The sequence below is a fragment of the Eumetopias jubatus genome, unplaced genomic scaffold (genome assembly GCF_037043125.1).
Source record: "Eumetopias jubatus isolate StellerSeaLion01/CBP00866 unplaced genomic scaffold, mEumJub1_p1.0 scaffold_17, whole genome shotgun sequence".
Taxonomy (NCBI): Eukaryota; Metazoa; Chordata; class Mammalia; order Carnivora; family Otariidae; genus Eumetopias; species Eumetopias jubatus.
In genome coordinates, this window is record NW_028274823.1 from 38,940,596 (window position 1) to 38,960,468 (window position 19,873).

The 19,873-nt window shown below is 39.9% G+C and overlaps 1 protein-coding gene and 1 long non-coding RNA gene across 9 annotated transcripts in view; both read left to right on the plus strand.

Moving 5' to 3' along the window:
- Positions 1 to 19,873, plus strand: part of LOC114205263 (uncharacterized) — a 76,473-nt gene that overhangs the window by 26,127 nt on the left and 30,473 nt on the right. For 3 of the 8 annotated variants that reach the window (XR_015767126.1, XR_003608363.2, XR_015767131.1), the window contains one exon: positions 8,313 to 8,460. The exons of the other annotated variants lie outside the window; for them this stretch is intronic. This is a non-coding gene — a long non-coding RNA (uncharacterized LOC114205263). The remainder of the gene's footprint in view (positions 1 to 8,312; positions 8,461 to 19,873) is intronic. 8 annotated transcript variants of the gene reach the window in all.
- On the plus strand, positions 16,212 to 18,580 carry LOC114205291 (zinc finger protein 487). Its single transcript, XM_028098667.2, is given in 4 exon segments — positions 16,212 to 16,221; positions 17,109 to 17,378; positions 17,381 to 17,535; positions 18,233 to 18,580. Coding segments are annotated over 4 exon segments (783 nt in total).

The window sequence follows — 19,873 nt, forward strand, 5'->3', positions numbered from 1 at the left end:
GGGAGAGGGAGAAGCAGGCTTCCCACTGAGCAGAGAGCCCGATGCGGGGCTTGATCCCAGGACCCCGGGATCATGACCTGAGCCGAAGGCAGACGGTTAACAACTGAGCCACCCAGGCGCCCCCTCTTCCTTTTTTAATGAAATTGAAATAAAGTGCACAAATCCTAAGGGTACAACTTGATGAATTTTTCATATGCTATGCATCTGGCTAGCTATCACCCAGATCAAGATAAGAGTTATTTTCTGCAATGCGAAGGCTTCCCTTGTGTTCTTTCCAAGACAGTACTTGCCCACTCTCACTTAATGGTAACCATTATTTTGACTTCTATTATCATATATTAGTTTTGTCTAATTTTAAACTTCATATAAATAGAATCGTGCAATATATATTCTTTTGTGTCTTTTTTTTTTTTTACGATTTTACTTATTTATTTGACCGAGAGAGCGAGCACAAGCAGGGGGAGTGTCAGGCAGAGGGAGAAGCAGGTTCCCCACTGAGCAGGGAGCTCAGGACCCTGGGATCATGACCTCAGCCGAATGCAGATGCTTAACCCTTAACCGACTGAGCCACCCCGATGCCCCTGGTCTGACTTCTTTTATTCAGTGTTATGTCTGTGAGATCATCCATGGGTAGCACTAATTTGTTTTTTTTTCCCCTTGTATGACTATACCACAGTTTATCCATTCTCCTCTGGATGGATATTTGGGCTGTTTCTAATTCTGGCTTTTGTACATGTCTTTTGGTATACATATGCTCTTGATTTTGAAGGATCTCAACCTAGAAGTGGAATCGAGGGGTCATAGAACATATATATGTTTGGCTTTGACAAATTCTGCCAAATGGTTTGACAAAGTAGTTGTACTGCTTGACACTCCCAACAGCCATACACCAGTCCTGTTGTACCATAGCCTTGACACTTGACACTTGATGGCATTTGGTATTGTTTGTGAGGTGGTTTTTTTTTTTTTTTCTTTTGAATTTGGTGGGTGAGTGTAGTGGTATCTCATTGTGGTTTTATTTTGCACTTCTTTGAAGAGTGATGATGTTGAGCAGCTTTTCGTGTTAACTGACCATTTTCATATCTTTTTTTAAATTATTATTTTTTCTTTCTTTCTTTGTTGGAGAAAGAGAGAGACAGCAGGCAGTTCCTGCAGTTCCTGCAGTATGATTTATTGAAGACCTTCCTTTCCCAACAGAATATTGTTGAAAATCACATGACCACATATATGAGCATTTATTTTTGGATTTTTTTTAAAAGATTTTATTTATTTGAGACAGAGAGTGCATGTGAGAGAGAATGAACATGGGGAGAGGCAGAGGGAGAGGGAGAAGCAGACTCCCCACTGAACAGGGAGCCTGACATGGGGTTCCATCCGAGGACCCTGAAATCATGACCTGAGCTGAAGGCAGATGCTTAGCCAACTGAGCCACCCAGGCACCCTGGATTTTTTTTTTAAGATTTATTTATTTATTTTAGAGAGACAGAGACGGGGGAGGAGAGGGGCAAAGGGAGAGAGAATCCTGAAGCAGACCCCTTGCTGAGCACAAAGGCCGATGCAGGGCTCAGTCCCACATCCCATGACCCTGAAATCATGACCTGAGTTGGTCATAACTGACTGATCCAGCCAGGCCCCCCCTTTTTGGATTCTTATTTCTATTGCAGTTGTCTCTTTGTCTAGCCTCATGCCAGTAGTACCCTGCCCTTATTATTGTAGCTTTATAAAAAGTATTCGTATCTGTGGGTACAAGTTCTCTACTTTGATTCTTTAAGATTTGCCTTGGCTACTTTAAGTCTTTTATATTTCCATATCAATTTTATAATAATCTGGTCAATCCCTCCCACCCCCAATCGGCTGGAATTTGGTATTGCATTGAATCTAGAGATTGATTTGGCACATGGTCATATTAATATAGACTTGAATTTTCAATTCACGAACATGGCATTTCTCTTCATTTACTTAGTTTTTTTTTCTCAGCAATGTTTGATAAATTCCATGTATGCATCTTATACTTTTTTTGTTAGATTTATCCTTAGGTAGTTGAAAATTTTTCTCTTTATTTGTGTATTGCTAATATATAGAAATATAGTTAATTTTTGTATATTGAACTTGTTTTCAGCGACCTTACCATTTATTAACTTTCATATTTGATCTGTAGATTATTTTGGATTTTCTACCTACACAACTATGTTATATGACTATTTCTTACTTTTTCATTCATTTTTAAACTTTATTTTCTCTCTTTATTGCTGTGGCTAGGAGCTATAATGTACTATGGAATAAAAATAGTACATCCTGTTTTCTTCCCAGTCTCAAGGGAAAGTGTTCAATATTTTATCATTTTGTTTGATGTTTGCTGTAAGTTTTTTGGTAGATATTCTTTGGGAAGTTTCATTCTGTTCCTAGTTTGCTGAGAGTTTTTATCATCCAATGGGTGTTGATTACTGAGATGATTATATTATGGTTTTCTCCTTTATTCTTTTTTTTTTGAAGTTTTTATTTATTTATTTGACACAGAGAGAAGAAACAGTGAGAGAGGGAACACAAGCAGGGGGAGTGGGAGAGGGAGAAGCAGGCTTCCTGCGGAGCAGGGAGCCTGATGCGGGGCTTGATCCCAGAACCCTGGGATCATGACCTGAGCAGAAGGCAGATCCTTAACGACTGAGCCACCCAGGTGCCCCTCCTTTGTTCTTTTAATGGGTTGATTAATATTAACATATTGATTGAGGTAATTTTTTTGGATTGAGGTAATTAATGTTTTGATTTTCAAATGTTAAACCAGCCTTTTTTTTTTTTTAAGATTTTATTTATTTATTTGTCAGAGAGAGACACAGCGAGAGAGGGAACACAAGTAGGGGGAGTGGGAGAGGGGGGGAAGCGGGTTTCCTGCTGAGCAGGGAGCCTAATGCCTGCTCAATCCCAGGACTCTGGGATCATGACCTGAGCAGAAGGCAGGTGCTTAATGACTGGGCCACCCAGGTGCCCCTAAACCAGCCTATTTTTAGGGGGGGAAAATCCCACTTGATCTTGACATTCTGTCACCTTTAAATATATTTTATGATAAATTGCTTACAATTTTTGTCTTTGTCTTCATTCATGAGAGAGACTGTTATTTTCCTTTCTTATAATGTCTTTGTTAGGTTTTATATCAGTTTTATACTGGCCTCAAAAAACTTAAGTATTTTTTCATTGTTCTCTGGAAGTGTCTGCGTAAGGCTGTTTTTATTTATTTCTTAATTATAAAATTAAGTGAATTTATCTAGGGTCTGGATTTTCTTTATAGAGTTTTAAATTATAGATTTAATTTCTTTGTATTAGGAAAATTGTCCTTTAGGACATGATAAAAGTTGCTGTTGTTTCTTCCCGGTTTGTCATTTGTCATCTCCAGGTAGGGAGTAGGTGCTTTTTGTTCCAGTGCAAAGCATGGCTCACACACACCACTTCAGATAACAAGAGTCACACAAAGGGTTTCTCACAGTTGGCTTTGCTTTCTGGATCTATTTCCCCCAGGGCTGATCTTCTAGGAAGAGTCAACAATGGTATTAATTTAGCATCCTGATATGAACTGAAAGCCTTAATTTTATCCCTGTCCCTTAACATTTTTAGTCAAGGTCAGCAGTGACCTCTATTGCTGAATCCAATGGTGAAAAGTCTCAGTCTTCTTACTTGCTCTTTTATTTTTTTATTTTTATTTTTTAATGCTTAACTGACTGTGCCACCCAGGTGCCCCCTTACTTGCTCGTCAGCCACATTTGACACCACTGGTTACTTTTTCCTTCTTTTTCTTTCTTTTTTTTTTTTTTTAAGATTTTATTTAGGGGCGCCTGGGTGGCTCAGTCGTTAAGCATCTGCCTTCGGCTCAGGTGGTGATCCCAGGGTCCTGGGATCGAGCCCCGCATCAGGCTCCCTGCTCCGCGGGAAGCCTGCTTCCCCCTCTCCCACTCCCCCTGCTTGTGTTCCCTCCCTCACAGTCTCTCTCTGTCAAATAAATAAATAAATACAACCTTTAAAAAAAAGATTGTATTTATTTATTAGAGAGAGCGCGCACAAGCAGGGAGGAGGGGCAGAGGGAGAGGTATGTGGGGCTTGATCCCAGCCCCTGGGATCATGACCTGAGCCTAAGGCAGACGTTTAACCGACTGAGCCACCCAGGCGCCACTACTTTTTCCTTCTGATTCACTTTTTCACTTGGCTTTCACACTCCATTAATAATTCCTTTGCTCTCCTGTTTGCTGGTTTCTCCTTTTCCTCCGGTCTAAATGTTGGTGTGCTGCAGGGTGTGGTCCTTGGTCCCCGTCCTTCCTTTGTTAGAGGGCCCTCCCTTGATGATCTCGTCTGTTCTTATCTGCTGATAATCTGTGGCCCTGCACATCTCTTTCTGCGCTTGAGATGCGTTTATCTAATTGTCCAATCTGTATCTCCACTTGAATGTTTAGTAGACTCAAGCTCAACCTGACTAAAAGTTACCTCCTGGGCTTCCCCTCCCAAACCTGCTTCCTCTGGTGCCTTCTCCTTGATTAAGGATTGCAGACCTTTTGGAATCATCCTCGACATGTTTTTTCTTGTGCTCCATTTCTTATTTGTCAGCAAAACCATGGGGCCCTGTATCTAAAACATATCTAGAGTCTGACCTCTTCGGATCTTCTCTGCTGTGGTTACCCTCACCAGGCCAGAATAATTGGTCTGGTCTTGTCTGGATTACAGAAATAGTCACAGAGCAGGTCTTGCCACTTCTCAACCCTGGCCCCTCAACACAGCATCCAGAGTGCTCCTTGTAGAATGTGAGTCAGTTATTTTATGTCACTCCTCTGTTCAACATCTACATTTTTCTCTGAGTAAAAGCCAAGTTCTTACACTGGGTTATGTGGCCCATTTTTGATCTGATCTCACCTCCTTAGCCCCTTGATCCCTCTGCTCCAGCCCTACTTGCGTTCTCGCTGTTCTAGAAACATACCATGCACAGTGTCACCTTCATCCTTGTACCAAATGTACCTTCTGCCTGGAGCGTGCTTTCTCCAGGGAGCCTGGTGGTGCACTCCCTTTCCTCCTCAGGACCTTGCTCAAATGTCATTGCTCAGTGAGGTCTACACAAACGCCCAGCTTAAAATTGCCACACTAAGCTCGTGTTCCCCTTGCCCTAAGTTTGGTCTACTTTGTATTTTTAACATAGCACTTTTCATCTAACATACTCTACAGTTTCTTTATTACTATATTGTTTATCTTCTGTTTTCCCTAGGCTAGAGGAGGTGAACTTTGTTTTTCACTCTTGTATCCCAAGTGCCCGGGACAGTGGAACATAGTAAGAATTTTTTTTTTAAGATTTTATTTATTTATTTAAGAGAGATAGAAAATGAGAGATAGCACGAGAGGGAAGAGGGTCAGAGGGAGAAGCAGACTCCCTGCTGAGCAGGGACCCTGATGCAGGACTCGATCCTGGGACTCCAGGATCATGACCTGGGCCGAAGGCAGTCGCTTAACCAACTGAGCCACCCAGGCACCCAGGAGCATAATAAGTATTGAAAAATCATTAAATGAAAAAAAATCATTCAATGAATGAGTGAATGAATTTTTATGTGTTGATTTGTTTTTAGCTGTCTCATTTGTAAGCTCCATGTGGTTTAGTTTTTTTAATCCAATTTAATACAGACTTAAATATGTTATTACTTGAGTGTTTCCTTTTGTTTTTTATACTTATTCACTCAAGTATATTTTTTATACAGTGTGAGGTCTAATTTCTTTCTTAACAGATAGATAACTTCATTTATAATTATGGCAACCTCATTCAACAAGTTAATCACCCTTTGCCTCAGATTTAAATTGTGACTTTATGGGGCACCTGGGTGGCTCAGTTAAGTGTCTGCCTTGGGCTCAGGTCATGGTCTCGAAGTCCTGGGATCAAGCCCCACGTCGGGCTCCCTGCTCAGTGGAAAGCCTGCTTCTCCCTCTCCTGCTCCCCCTGCTTGTGCCCTCTCTCTTTCTGAAATAAATGAATAAAAAATCTTTAAAAAAAATTGTGACTTTACTATGTGTTAAGACATACATAAGACTATTAAGACTGTACTTCTGGACTTTTACTTGCTCCTGACATATTTTATTTTTGTTTTTGTTTTTTAAGATTTTATTTATTTATTTGAGACACAGAGATAGAGAGAGAATGAGCAGGGGGAGAGGGAGAGGGAGAAGCAGACTCCTTGCTGAGCCAGGAGCCCCATGTGGGGCTCGATCCCGGGACCCCAGGACCATGACCTGAGCCGAAGGCAGACGCCCAACCATCTGAGCCACCCAGGTGCCCTGACATATTTTATTTTTGATTTGAGGAGCTTTGTAATAAATAACAGTATCTAGCAGGGCAAGTACCCTTTACAGTTTTTGCTTTGGACATACTTATTTCCCCCCGTTTGAATTAAAAAAGTTATATCCAGTGGATCTCCTCCCTGTCTTGTAAAAAAAATATTTTAAGCACAATAATAAAAAAAAATTGATTTGCTAAATTATCTTAAACTTTTAGGTTAATTTTTAAAAAAGATTTTATTTATTTATTTGAGAGAGAGAGAGAGCACATGAGAGAGGGGAGGGTCAGAGGGAGAAGCAGACTTCCTGCTGAGCAGGGAACCCGATGCGGGACTCGATCCCCGGACTCCAGGATCACGGCCTGAGCCAAAGGCAGTCGCTTAACCAACTGAGCCACCCAGGCACCCCTTTAGGTTAATTTTTATAGCTCAGCATTTTGGTAAGTCTTAGATCTCAGGAACATTGTTTTATGTCCTACATGAACATTTTTTTTTAATTTTTTAAAAAAGATTTTATTTATTTGACAGAGAGAGACACTGTGAGAGAGGGAACACAAGCAGAGGGAGTGGGAGAGGGAGAAGCAGGCTTTCCGCCGAGCAGGGAGCCCGATGCGGGACTCGATCCTAGGACCCTGGGATCATGACCTGAGCCGAAGGCAGTCGCTTAAAGACTGAGCCACCCAGGTGCCCCACATGAACATTTTTTTAGGGGTGCCTGGTGGCTTAGTTAAATGTCTGCCTTCGGCTTGAGTCACGATCCCAGAGTCCTGGGATCGAGGCCCGAACGGGGTTCCTTGCTCATCTGGGAGCCTATCTCTCCCTCTCCCTGTCAAATAAATAATAAATCTTAAAAAAAAAAAAGAATATTTGTTTAGTACAGAACAGCTTTATTGAAATATAATTCAAATGCCATATAATTCACCCCTTTAAAGTGTACACTTCAGTGGTTTTTAGTGTATTTACAGAGTTGTGCAACAATCAACACTAATTTCAGAACATTTTTTTTTAATTTTATTTATTTATTTAACAGAGAGAGACACAGCGAGAGAGGGAACGCAAGCAGGGGGAGTGGGAGAGGGGGAAGCAGGCTTCCCACGGAGCAGGGAGCCTGATGCGGGGCTCGATCCCAGGACCCTGGGATCATGACCTGAGCCGAAGGCAGATGCTTAACGACTGAGCCACCCAGGCGCCCCTATTTCAGAACATTTTTATTGCCCCCAAAGAAGCGCCATAGACCTTAGCAGTCACCCCCATTCTCTCTAAAAACCATTAACCTACTTTCTGTCTTTGTGGATTGGCCTATAGCAGACATTTCATATACATATATAAGTATTTCACATACACTATGTACTTTTTGTGTCTGGCTTCTTTCATTTAGCATGCTGTTTTAAAGGTCCATCTCTGTTGTAGTATATTATTTCCTTTTTATGGTCAAATATTCCGTTGTATGGATATGCCACATTTTGTTTATTCAGTCATCAGTTGATGGACATTTGGGTTATTTCTGCTTTTTTGGGCATTATCAATAGTGTTGCTCTGAACAGTTGTGTACAGGTGTTTGTGTAGACATGTATTTTCAGTTCTCTTGAGCGCCCTAGGCCTGGAATTGCTGGGTCATATGGTAACTCTGTGTTTAGCATTTTGAGGAACTGAAATTTCCACAGTGAAGTTTACATTCCCACCAGCAATATATGAGGGTTCCCATTTGTCCACATCCTTGCCAGCGTTTGTTACTCTCTCTTCTTTTGATTATAGCTGTCCTGGTGGGTGTGAAGTGATAATGTCCTTGTGGTTTTGATTTGCATTTCCCTAATGACTAAGGATATCAAGCATATTTTCGTGTGCTTATTGACCATTTGTGTATCTTTTTTTGAGAATTATCTATTAAAATCCTTCACACATTTTTAATTGGGTTGCCTATTATTGAGTTAGAGTTCTTTATATATTCTTTTTTAAAAAAGATTTTTCTTTTTAAAGAGAGAGAGCTTTTTTTTTTTTTAATTTTACTCATTTATTTGACAGAGAGAGTGAGCACAAGCAGGGGGAGCAGCAGAGGGAGAGGGAGAAGCAGACTTCCCGCTGAGCAGGGAGCCTGACACAGGACTTGATCTCAGGACCCTGGGATTATGACCGGAGCCAGAGGCAGATGCTTAACGACTGAGCCACCCAGGTGCCCTGTTTCAGCTTTATTTTAATTTAAGATGTTATCCTCATTTTTTAATGCTTTCTTTGCTTTTTTATTTTTGATACTTCTTTTAGCTAATTATACGATTCCTGATTATTTTCAGTTTTTGTTTGTTTTTTTTTTAGATTTTTTTAATTTATTGAGAGAGAGAATGGTAGAGAGAGAACACGAGAGGGAAGAGGGTCAGAGGGAGAAGCAGACCCTGCTGAGCAGGGAGCCTGATGTGGGACTTGATCCCGGGACTCCAGGATCATGACCTGAGCCGAAGGCAGTCGCTTAACCAACTGAGCCACCCAGGCACCCTCAGCTTTTGTTTTAAAATTAAAGACAAGTTTTCTCTATGATTGCTTTAGTTGTAGCTTTTAGGTTTCATGTGACAAATCCCCGCTTTGTTTTTTTCTGGGTAATTAGTAATTTGGATGTTGGTTACTTTTCTTTGACCTAGTTTTTAATTTGGAGGGTCTCATGAGTTAATGACTTTTTGGTGAGATTATTTTTTTCATTTTGGTTTTTGTAGGTCATAATCAGACAAGGTAACCTGTAAAATCTCCGATTTGTAGAATTTAATAATATTTTCTCTGAAATAAGCATAACATAACAATTATAAGTGGATCTTTATTGTCAGATGACCTGATTCCAGTTAAGGATGACCTTGGAAAGTTGATAACATTTTTCTGCCTCAATTTTCCTATCTGTTAATTGGGGGAAAATACTACCTATGTTATTGGTTTTTCCTGAATATGAGATAATATATATTTAAAATATTCTATGAAAAGCATTCTTCCAAATAAGTATCTATTGAATTTTACCTGTCAGTATTATTACCTGACACAAGAGTTAAATAAACTATATTTAATAGATATATTTTTTTATTGGTAGAGATATATTGTCTCTCACTGTAATTGTGGTTTGTTTTCTTTAACCAAATTATTCTGTAATTCTAGCAGTTTTTCTTTATTTGGATACATACAAGTTTGACTTAAACCTTGATTTTTTTTTAATTAAAAGATTTTATTTATTTATTTGACAGAGAGAGACACGGAGAGAGCAGGAACACAAGCAGGGGGAGTGGGAGAGGGAGAAGCAGGCTTCCCGCGGAGCAGGGAGCCTGATGCGGGGCTCGATCCCAGGACGCTGGGATCATGACCTGAACCAAAGGCAGACGCTTAACGACTGAGCCACCCAGGCGCCCCTAATTTTTTTTTTTTTTTTAATTTTATTTATTTATTTGACAGAGAGACACAGTGAGAGAGGGAACACAAGCAGGGGGAATGGGAGAGGGAGAAGCAGGCTTCCTGTGGAGCCGGGAGCCTGATGTGGGGCTCGATCCCAGAACCTGGGATCATGACCTGAACCAAAGGCAGACGCTTAACGACTGAGCCACCCAGGCGCCCCAAACCTTGATTAATTTTTACCATTTATCATTACATGATATTTGCCTTTGCCCCATTGAAAGTTAAGGCTGCAAATTCTACTTTATCTGATGTAACTAAGGCCATGCTTGCTTCCCTTTTATTTGCATTTTCTTATAAAATTTTGTTCATTTTTCACCATTTTTTATCATTTTGAGATTTATTTTTTATAAATAACAAATGTCAACATTTTGGTTTTTTAGACCATTATGTCAGTCTGTCTTGGATAAGAAATATATCCACTTGGGATGCCTGGTTGGCTCAGGTTAAGCGGCTGCATTCGACTCAGGTCATGATTCCAGGGTCCTGGGATCGAGTTCCGCATTGGGCTCCCTGCTCAGCGGGAAGCCTGCTTCTCCTCCTGCTTGTGCTCGCTGTCATTCTCTAATAAATAAACAAACAAATAAAATCTTAAAAAATATATATATATAATTTAAAAAAAGAAATATATCCATTCACATTTTCTGCAGTAATCCATATATTTTGTTTTATATATCCACCTTAGTTTGCTAAATATTATATTTGAGTGTCACATATATCATAATTTTGTTTATTAATTATATATTTTCAGAATCTGGCTTGTTCAAATATCTTAGTATTTAATTTTTTTATGTTAATTTGGTAGACTTCTGATTTTTAATTCTCACAGTTACCAACTTCCTCCTGAATATTATAACTGAGTGTATATCTACTAACATATCAGGATTACTTCATTGCTTTTCTGCTGCTTCGTGCTGCAGTGATTGCTACTCCTCCTCCAGCTCCTCTTAGACGACCTTAGAAAGCTTTAGTCCACCCTACCCCACACCCAGACTCCTTCATTTTGTTAATTTATCAGTATATTATTAGTTCTTCCCTATGGACAATCTCTGTTTCAAGAGGTCTTTTTTAACATTATGTTGTACATTTCAAGTAGGCTCCACACCCAGCATGGGGCCCAAAGGGGGGCTTGAACTCACAACCCTGAGATCAAGACCTGAGCTGAGATCAAGAGTTGGAGGCTTAGGGGCGCCTGGGTGGCTCAGTCGTTGAGTGTCTGTCTGCCTTTGGCTCGGGTCATGATCCCAGGGTCATGGGATCGAGCCCCGCATCAGGCTCCCTGCTTAGCTGGAAGCCTGCTTCTCCCTCTCCCACTCCCCCTGCTTGTGTTCCCTCTTTTGCTGTCTCTCTCTCTGTCAAATAAATAAATAAAATCTTAAAAAAAAAAAAAAAAGATGGGGCACCTGGGTGGCTCAGTCGTTAAGCGTCTGCCTTTGGCTCAGGTCATGATCCCAGGGTCCTGGGATCGAGCCCTGCGTTGGGCTCCCTGCTTTGTGGGGAAGCCTGCTTCTCCCTCTCCCTCTCCCCCTGCTTTTGTTCCTTCTCTCGCTCTCTCTCTGTCAAATAAATAATAAAATCTTTAAAAAAAAAAGATTTGGGAGGCTTAATCAACAGCCACCCAGGAGCCCCTGTGTTGTACATTTCAAATCATGTTGATATTATCCATCTAGTTGTAGCTGTATATCACTAACAAGATCTGTTGTTTCCCACTCCTTCCTTTCCTTTTCAACTTCCCCTTGCTTGAGACTTGTTTAACAGTTTATTTGTACTTCCTCAGTGTTTTCTCTGTGGAGGTAACATAGGCGATTTATTCCTTGAGGCGCTTCCCATTTGAACACATCTGGTTTGGGGCCCGTCATATGAAAGGCAATTTATTTGTGTATAAGATTTCTAGATTGAAATTCTTTTCTCATAATCTCATTGTCTTTTTGTTTTCACCACTGCAGAGGAGAAATCTGAAGTTGGGATAAATCTCTTTACTTTGTGAGTCAGTTCTTTCATCTGGAGGCTTGTAAGAGTTTATCCTTGTTATTCAGTATTATATAAACGTATGCCTCAGTGCATCTTTTTTCATTAATTGTAGGTTGGTGGCTTTCTTCTTTCAACGCTTTAGGTATTTAATTCCACTCTTCTTGCTTGCATGGATTCTGAGAAGTCTGTTGTAATTCTTATCGTTGTTTCTTTGTAGGTAAGGTGCATACCCCCCACTCCCCACTCTCCACTTCTTTGCTTCTCTCAGGATTTTCCCCTTTGTCTTTGGTTTTCAGGAGTTTTTTTTTTTTTTTTTAGATTTTATTTATTTGACAGAGAGAGACACAGCGAGAGAGGGAACACAAGCAGGGGGAGTGGGAGAGGGAGAAGCAGGCTTCCCACTGAGCAGGGAGCCTGATACGGGGATCAATCCAAGCACCCTGGGACCATGACCCAAGCCGAAGGCAGACGCTTAACGACTGAGCCACCCAAGCGCCCCTGGTTTTCTGGAGTTTAAATACCATATGACTAGATGTGGTTTTGTTGGTATTTATCCCGCTTCGTATTGTCTGAGCTTCCTGGATCTGTCATTAATTTTGGAATTTTTTGGTCATTATTGCTTCAGTTATTCCCTCTGCTCTGTTCTTCTGGTATTCTACTTATGCATATATTATACCTTTTGATGTTGTCCCACAGCTCTTGGATGGATGTTCAGTTTTTTTATTCTTTTTCTCTTCACATTTTAGTTAGTGAATTTTGTTGACCTCTCTTCAAGTTCACTGGTTCTTTCCTTGGTTTGTTGTGTGATGTGCCCTTCAAAGGCATTCCTCATTTCTATTACTGTGGTTTTGAATTTGATTTTTTCTTGGAATTTTTCTTTCCCTGCTTATGTAACTCATTTATTCTTGAATGTTGTCTAATTTTTTTCATTTAACTCTTTAGCATATTAATCATAGTTATTTAAAACTTGCTCTCATAATTCCAGCATCTGTGTTGTATCTGAGTCTTGTTCTGATGATTACTTCGTGTCTTCTGGGTGTGTTTTTTTCTTTTTGATATGCTTTGCAATTTTTTTTCCAAAGCTGGACATGTATCTTGTAAAAGAACTGAGATAAATGGGTTTTTAGTGTGAGGATTTCTGTGATTCTGGCTAGGAGATGGGCTGTGTTTAATGTTGTAGCTGTAGGGCTCAGAGTCTCCAAATTCCTTTAATGTCCTTGTTTTTGACTCCCCTCTTGACTTTGGGCTTCCCTGTGTACTCCTGTGTCTTGAAACTGTTCAGCTTTTTCATCTGTGATCTAGTGTTATTGCCCTGGAGCCTGTTGATGTGGTGGGAAGTTGTCGAGAGAGAAGCATTTCATAATCTTAGGATTAAATTTCAGTCTTTTAATGGTCCTATGTTCCAGTATTTCTAGTAAGCTAGAAAACTGTTAGTTTCATTTATTTTATTTTTTAATTTGTTCAGTTTTATTGAGGTATAGTTGGCAAATAAAATTGTAAGATATTTAAAGTGTAGGGGATCCTGGCTGGCTTATGGAAGAGCATGTGACTCTTGATCTCAGGGTCATGAGTTTGAGCCCCTTGTTTGGTGTAGAGATTACTGAAAAAAAAAAATTTGAACAACAACAAAAAGTGTAAATTGTGATGATTTGATATACATACACATTGTGAAAGGATTCCCCCATCTAATTAATTATTTATTAAATTTGTTACCTCATATATTTATTTATTTTTTTACTGTTTTGTGAGAACATTTAAGTTCTCCTCTCTTAGCAAATTTCAGTGTACAGTATAGTGTTATCAACTGTAGGCACCCTGTTATACATTAGATCCTCAGACTTCATTCATCTTACAGCTGGAAATTTGTAACCTTTTACCAAACTCTCCTTATTTCCACTACCGGTCAGCACCTGGCAGTCACTTTTCTACCTTCTGTTTCTATGAGTTTGACTTTTTTTTTAAGATTCCGTATATAAGTGATACTGTGCAGTATGTCTTTGACTTATTTCATCCAGCATAATAATGATTTCATAGTCCATCCATCTTGTCCCACATAGGGGGATTTCTTTCTTTCTCATGGCTGAATCATAATCTACAGTGGATAGATAGATAGATAGTGTATGTATGTGTATATATATATATATATATATATACACACACACACACCACATCTTTGTCCATTCATCTGTTGATGGACAGCTTAGGTTGTTTTATATCTTGGCTATTGTGTATAATGCTACAGTGATTATAGGAGTGCAGATTTGTCTTCGATATCCTGTGTTCTTTTCCTTTGGATATGTATCCAGAAGTGGGATTGCTGGGTCATATGATAGTTTTATTTTTCATTTTTTGAGCAACTTCCATACTGCTTTCCATGGTGGGTGCACCAATTAATTTTTCCAACAGTACACACAGAGTCTCTTTTCTCCACAGCCTCACCAGCTGTCTCTCAGACCTTTGTGCTTGTCCAAGCCACCTTCTTTGTTTTTAGTGGCTCCTGGTAGTTGAAGGCATGCCAAGACCTATCAGTGTACCAAAACAGGGATCTCAGTCAGCACCTAGATGCAGGCTGACTGGAAGCTGATCCATCAGGCAGCAGCTGGGAAAGTATGTAGTTAGGCCCTTTCCAGGGAGAAACTGGAGATGGGCTTTTTAAATTTTTAAAATTATTTTATTTTTTTCTTTTAGAGAGAGGGAGAGCATGAGTGGTGGGGTGGGGGAGAGGGAGAGAATCTCAAGCAGACACTCCGCTGAGTGCAGAGCCTGATGGGGGGCTTCATCTCACAACCCCTGAGATCATGACCTGAGCCGAAATCAAGAGTTGGATGCTTAACCAACTGAACCACCCAGGCGCCCCCCCCCCAATTTTAGTTTTTGAGTTTCTTTTTGAAGCAGTTTTAACTATTTGCAAGGATTGATATGTTATGGATTTCATACTTTTTTTAAAGGGTTTATTTATTTATTTGACAGAGAGAGGGACAGCAAGAGAAGGAACACAAGTAGGGGCAGAGGGAGAGGGAGAAGCAGGCCTCCCGCTGAGCAGGGAGCCCGACATGGGACTCAATCCCAGGACCCTGGGATCATGAGCTGAGCCAAAGGCAGCTGCCTAACCGGCTGAGCCATCCAGGCGCCCCTGGATTTCATAATTTTTTATAACTATAAGTTAAAATAAAATTTTAAATGAACAAAGATAAAATTTAAAATTTTAAATGAACAAAGAAAATTTACTTATATTTTTTAACCAAATAAATTCATTCTGTCTTACAGTTTCTATATGGGTGACTTGGTCTCTTGTATAAATCTAAGAAGCAGGATTGCAGTGATCTTATTTTAATGTATTTTGAAATGTTTTGCTATTTTATCACCCTAACAGTTATTTTAACATTACTCATCAATTATGTCCAACAGTGCTAAACTAGACTAAAATATAAGAAAATAGAAGAATGATGCAATTTCTTAGAAGGTTAATGTAACAGTAAAGTAAACCTTCACTGCTATATCATCCTTCAGTTTTCTTACTGAGTTCCCTGAAGTATTGAATTCGTTTTGATGAAGTTATGAAAGAAGTCTGAAGACGCCTTATTCGTTTGTTTGTTTGTTTGTTTTTAAAGATTTTATTTATTTATTTGAGAGGGAGAGAGAATGAGAGATAGAGAGCACGAGAGGGAAGAGGGTCAGAGGGAGAAGCAGACTCCCTGCTGAGCAGAGAGCCCGATGCAGAACTCGATCCAGGGACTCCAGGATCATGACCTGAGCCGAAGGCAGTCCCTTAACCAACTGAGCCACCCAGGTGCCCTGTTTTTTTTTTTTAATATTTTATTTTTAAGTAATCTCAGCACCCAACATGGGGGCTGAACTCATAATCCCAAGATCAAGAATTGCACATTTCATTGACTGAGCCAGGCGTCCCTCTTTTTTTTTTGGTTTTCATTGAACAAAATTGAGAATTCAGAATTTTTGTTTTCTTTTCTTTTTTATTTATTTGAGAGAGAGAGAGAGAGAGAGAGAGCACAAGAGAGGGGTCAGAGGGAGAAGCAGAGTCCCCGCTGAGCAGGGAGCCCAATGCGGGACTTGATCCCGGGACTCCAGGATCATGACCTGAGCCGAAGGCAGTGGCTTAACCAACTGAGCCACCGAGGCGCCCCCAGAATTTTTGTTTTTTGCCTTAATTGCAAAAATCAGAAAGCTGACACGAGAGGACTTCATAGTTATTAGACAAAATCAGAAGATAAATGTAAAGAGACAGAAGCACTCTAGATCTAAATGATGGTGTAATTCATTTATAAGTGAAATAGACTGTAAATTTTAGATGATGACATTGTAGACAAATAAAGATGTGCATCTGATCCTTTTATAAGAGCAGCTTGAATGTATACTTGTTTGGAAATTAGTATTCTTTGTGAGTCCCAGCAAGAATGCAAATATAGCCTAGGCAATCGAGTTTTCCTTTTAAGTCTAATGGAAATGAGTACTTTCTGAAATCTAATTTGGTGTTGTCATATGGACTAGAAAAGACGGGATGACATTGTAAGCATGTATGTTAGTAAGGCTCTTGTTTCAGGAGATAACGGACTAGATCCCGATCTGATTGTTCCACATCTAATTGTTCCTTTGATGTCTCCCCTCACCATCATTGTCTGTTAATTTGCCTTGTGATTCTACTTCCTATTTGTTGAGTTGTTGGGTTGATTCTATTCCTTGGGGGGATCCCCATCCCAGAATCAAGCAGTTATCCAAACATTTTGTATTTATTGTTTGTGTTTATTTCAAATTCTCTATCCATTTTTGAATGTCACATTTTATACTTTTTTTTTTTAAGATTTTATTTATTTGACAGAGAAAGACAGCTAGAGAGGGGAACACAAGCAGGGGGAGTGGGAGAGGGAGAAGCAGGCTTCCCGCCGAGCAGGGAGCCCAATGCGGGGCTTGATCCCAGGACTCTGGGATCATGACCTGAGCCGAAGGGAGACGCTTAACGACTGAGCCACCCAGGTGCCCCTTTCAAATATTTTTAAAAAGTAATCTCTATACCCCCCAACATGGTCAAGAGTCACATGCTCCACTGATTGAGCCAGCCAGGCATCCCTGAATATCACATTTTTAAAAATTGAGGTGTAATTGACATACAATATTATATCGCTTTCAGGTGTATAACATAATGATTCATTATTTGTATATATTGCAAAATGATCACTGCAGTAAACATTTTGAAGTGCCAAATTATGTTTTGTTGCCAGATTGCCCATTTTCCACTACTGCAAGTTATTTATTTTATCCAAACCTAGGGGAATGAGGCAGTATGCCCTTGGATTACTTTCACAGCAAAAGACTGGGGTATAAAAGACATAAAAATATGTCATCTTTTCATAAGAAATACCTTACTACTTATAAACTGTGGTAAATTATTTTTATTTCTACACTTTTACATAGTTGACCTGTTGGGGAAGAGCCAAAAAAAGCAAGAGCAGTATTTGTGGGAAGTCGATTTTGTCAACAACAAAACACTGACTGAGGAGAGAAATAGTGTATTAGGAAAATCATTTTATCTGAGCACAAACTCTGTTCTGCAAGAAAAATATCGAGTATATGTGACTCATATGGAATGAGTTTTGAATTTTATTTCAGAAGTAATTATTAGTAATAGAAACTTCTTTGTAAGGAAGCTTGAAGAGTTTAATGCACACGGGAAATTGCTCCTCTGTAAAAGCAGAATTTTCATTCTGGAGAGAAACCTTTCGAATATGACGAAAATGGAAAAGCTATTGGTCAAAATGAGGACCTGTTTCAACATCAGTATATTTAAACTCTGAAGCAGCTTTTTGAATGTAAGGAATGTGGGAAAGCCTTCCATGAGGGAGCAACATTATTTTATTTTATTTACTTATTTGCCAGAGAGAGAGAGAGAGGGAGGGAGAGGGAGGGAGAGCACAAGCACGGAGAGCTGCCGGCAGAGGGGGAAGCAGGCTCCCTGCTGAGATCATCACCTGGGATCATGACATGAGCCTAAGGCAGTGGTTTAACTGACTGAGCCACCCAGGCGTCCTGAGGGAGCAACTTTCATTGTGCATAAGAGAACATGCTCATGGGGGAAGCCCTATGAATATAATGAATATATGAAAGCCATTTCTGATAGACCAGCATTCACTTCATTAGGAAACTCATATAAAGGAGAATCCCTGTGAATTTAATGACTGTGGGAAGTGGTCTGTTGGTGAGAAGTCAACTCTAAGCATAGTCGAGTTATCATGGGAAAGAAATACTATGAGTGTGTTGAAAGTGAGAATAGTTTCAGTAAGTAGTCACTGCAATGAATTTGTAAAGGAGAGGAAACTTTTGACTGTAATGAAGATTGGGAAGTATTCTGCAAGAAGCCAAATTTCATTCAGCATGAAGAAACACATACAGAAAGGAAAGCCTGTAAAATTAATATGCTGGCACATTTTGCAAGAAGCCAAAGCTTCCTGTGGGTCAGAAAACATATATAGGAGAAAAACTCTATGAATGTCATGAACATTCCCACTTTCAGCCATGAATCATCTCTCACTACATTAAAGGATACACAGGAGAAACCCTATGCACCAAATGTGGGAAAACTTTCAGATAAATGTCAGGCCTCGCAGTGCATCAAAGAACACACACAGGAAAAACCCTATGAGTGTAATGTTTGTCAGAAAGCCTCCAGTAATGGGTTAGCCTTCACTGTACATCAGAGAATACATACTGGGAAGAAACCTGATGAATGTAAGGAATGTGGGAAAACTTTCTCCCAGAAGCCAAACTTCATTAATCATCACAGAACTCACACAGGAGAGAAACCCTATGAATGTAATGAATGTGGAAAATCCTCCGAAGTCAAAACTGAGAGAACATCAGAGAACACACATAGGAGAGAAACCTCATAAATGTCACGAATGTGGGACAACTTTTTACCACAAATCGACCCTCACAGTACATCAAGAGAACCCACACAGGGGAGAAACCCTTTGAACATAGTGAATGTGGGAAAACCTTTCACCAGAAGCCATCCCTGACAACACATCAGCGAATACGCACTAGGGGGTAGGGTAACCCCAGGACTATACTGGAACCACTTGCCAGAATCCTGACCTCACTGAACCCCAGAGAAACAACACTGAGAAGAAACCACTGTCAACATTCTGAAAACTCAGAAACCTTCACCTTCTTGTCAGACTCATTGTGTAGCAGAAACAGCCCAGGGCTGAGGTGGGGAACCCATTAAATAGGAGAAAGCTTTTGCCCAGAAGTGGCATTTCATTGAACAGCAAAATAATTGGTATTTGATAACCTTATTAGAATTTTGAAGATTTATAATGTAACAGTAGTAAAAAAAAATATGGAGGCTTTTGTTTTGGAGGAGTATATATCTTATATAAGAGAGATTAAAAAATTTTTTTTTTTATTCATGAGAGAGAGAGGCAGAGGGAGAAGCAGGCTCCCCATCGAGCAGGGAGCTCAACACGGGACCCGATCCCAGGATCATGACCTGAGCTGAAGGCAGATGCCCAACCAACTGAGCCACAATTTTGCATGATTGGTTTGCTTATTGGAACTGAACATTATAGTAGGAAACATATATTTACTTAATAACATATAATTTTGAATTAATGATTTTAATATGAATATGAAATGGGTAAGGTGTCCCATACTTAATACCTATGTAACTTTTTTGTTTTAATTGAAATGTTCATTGAGATAATTATAGATTGTAAGATAGTTTTACATTTTTATTTTTTTTAATTTTTAAAAAGATTTTATTTATTTGAGAGAGAGAGGGAGGGAGAGCACAGATGGAGAGGGAGAGGGAGAAGCAGACTCCCTGGTGAGCAGAGAGCCTGACATGGGACTTGATCCTAGGACCCCGAGATCACGACCTGAGCCGAAGGCAGACGCCCAACTGACTGAGTCACCCAGGCTCCCCTAAGATGCGATTTTAATAACACAGATCAGGTGTCCCCTGTACCTGGCCTCCCCCAGCGGTAACATCTTGCAAAACTGTAGTACAGTATTGTCCAGGAAAATTATCATATTGATACAATCCACCAGTTTAAAGTTTCTCAGTTTTATTTGTCCTCATTTATGTGTATGTGTATTGAGTTCTGCGCAGTTTTATCACATGTGTGGGTTCGTGTATCCACCACCCTGTCAAGGTACAGAGCAGTTCCATCACCACAGGG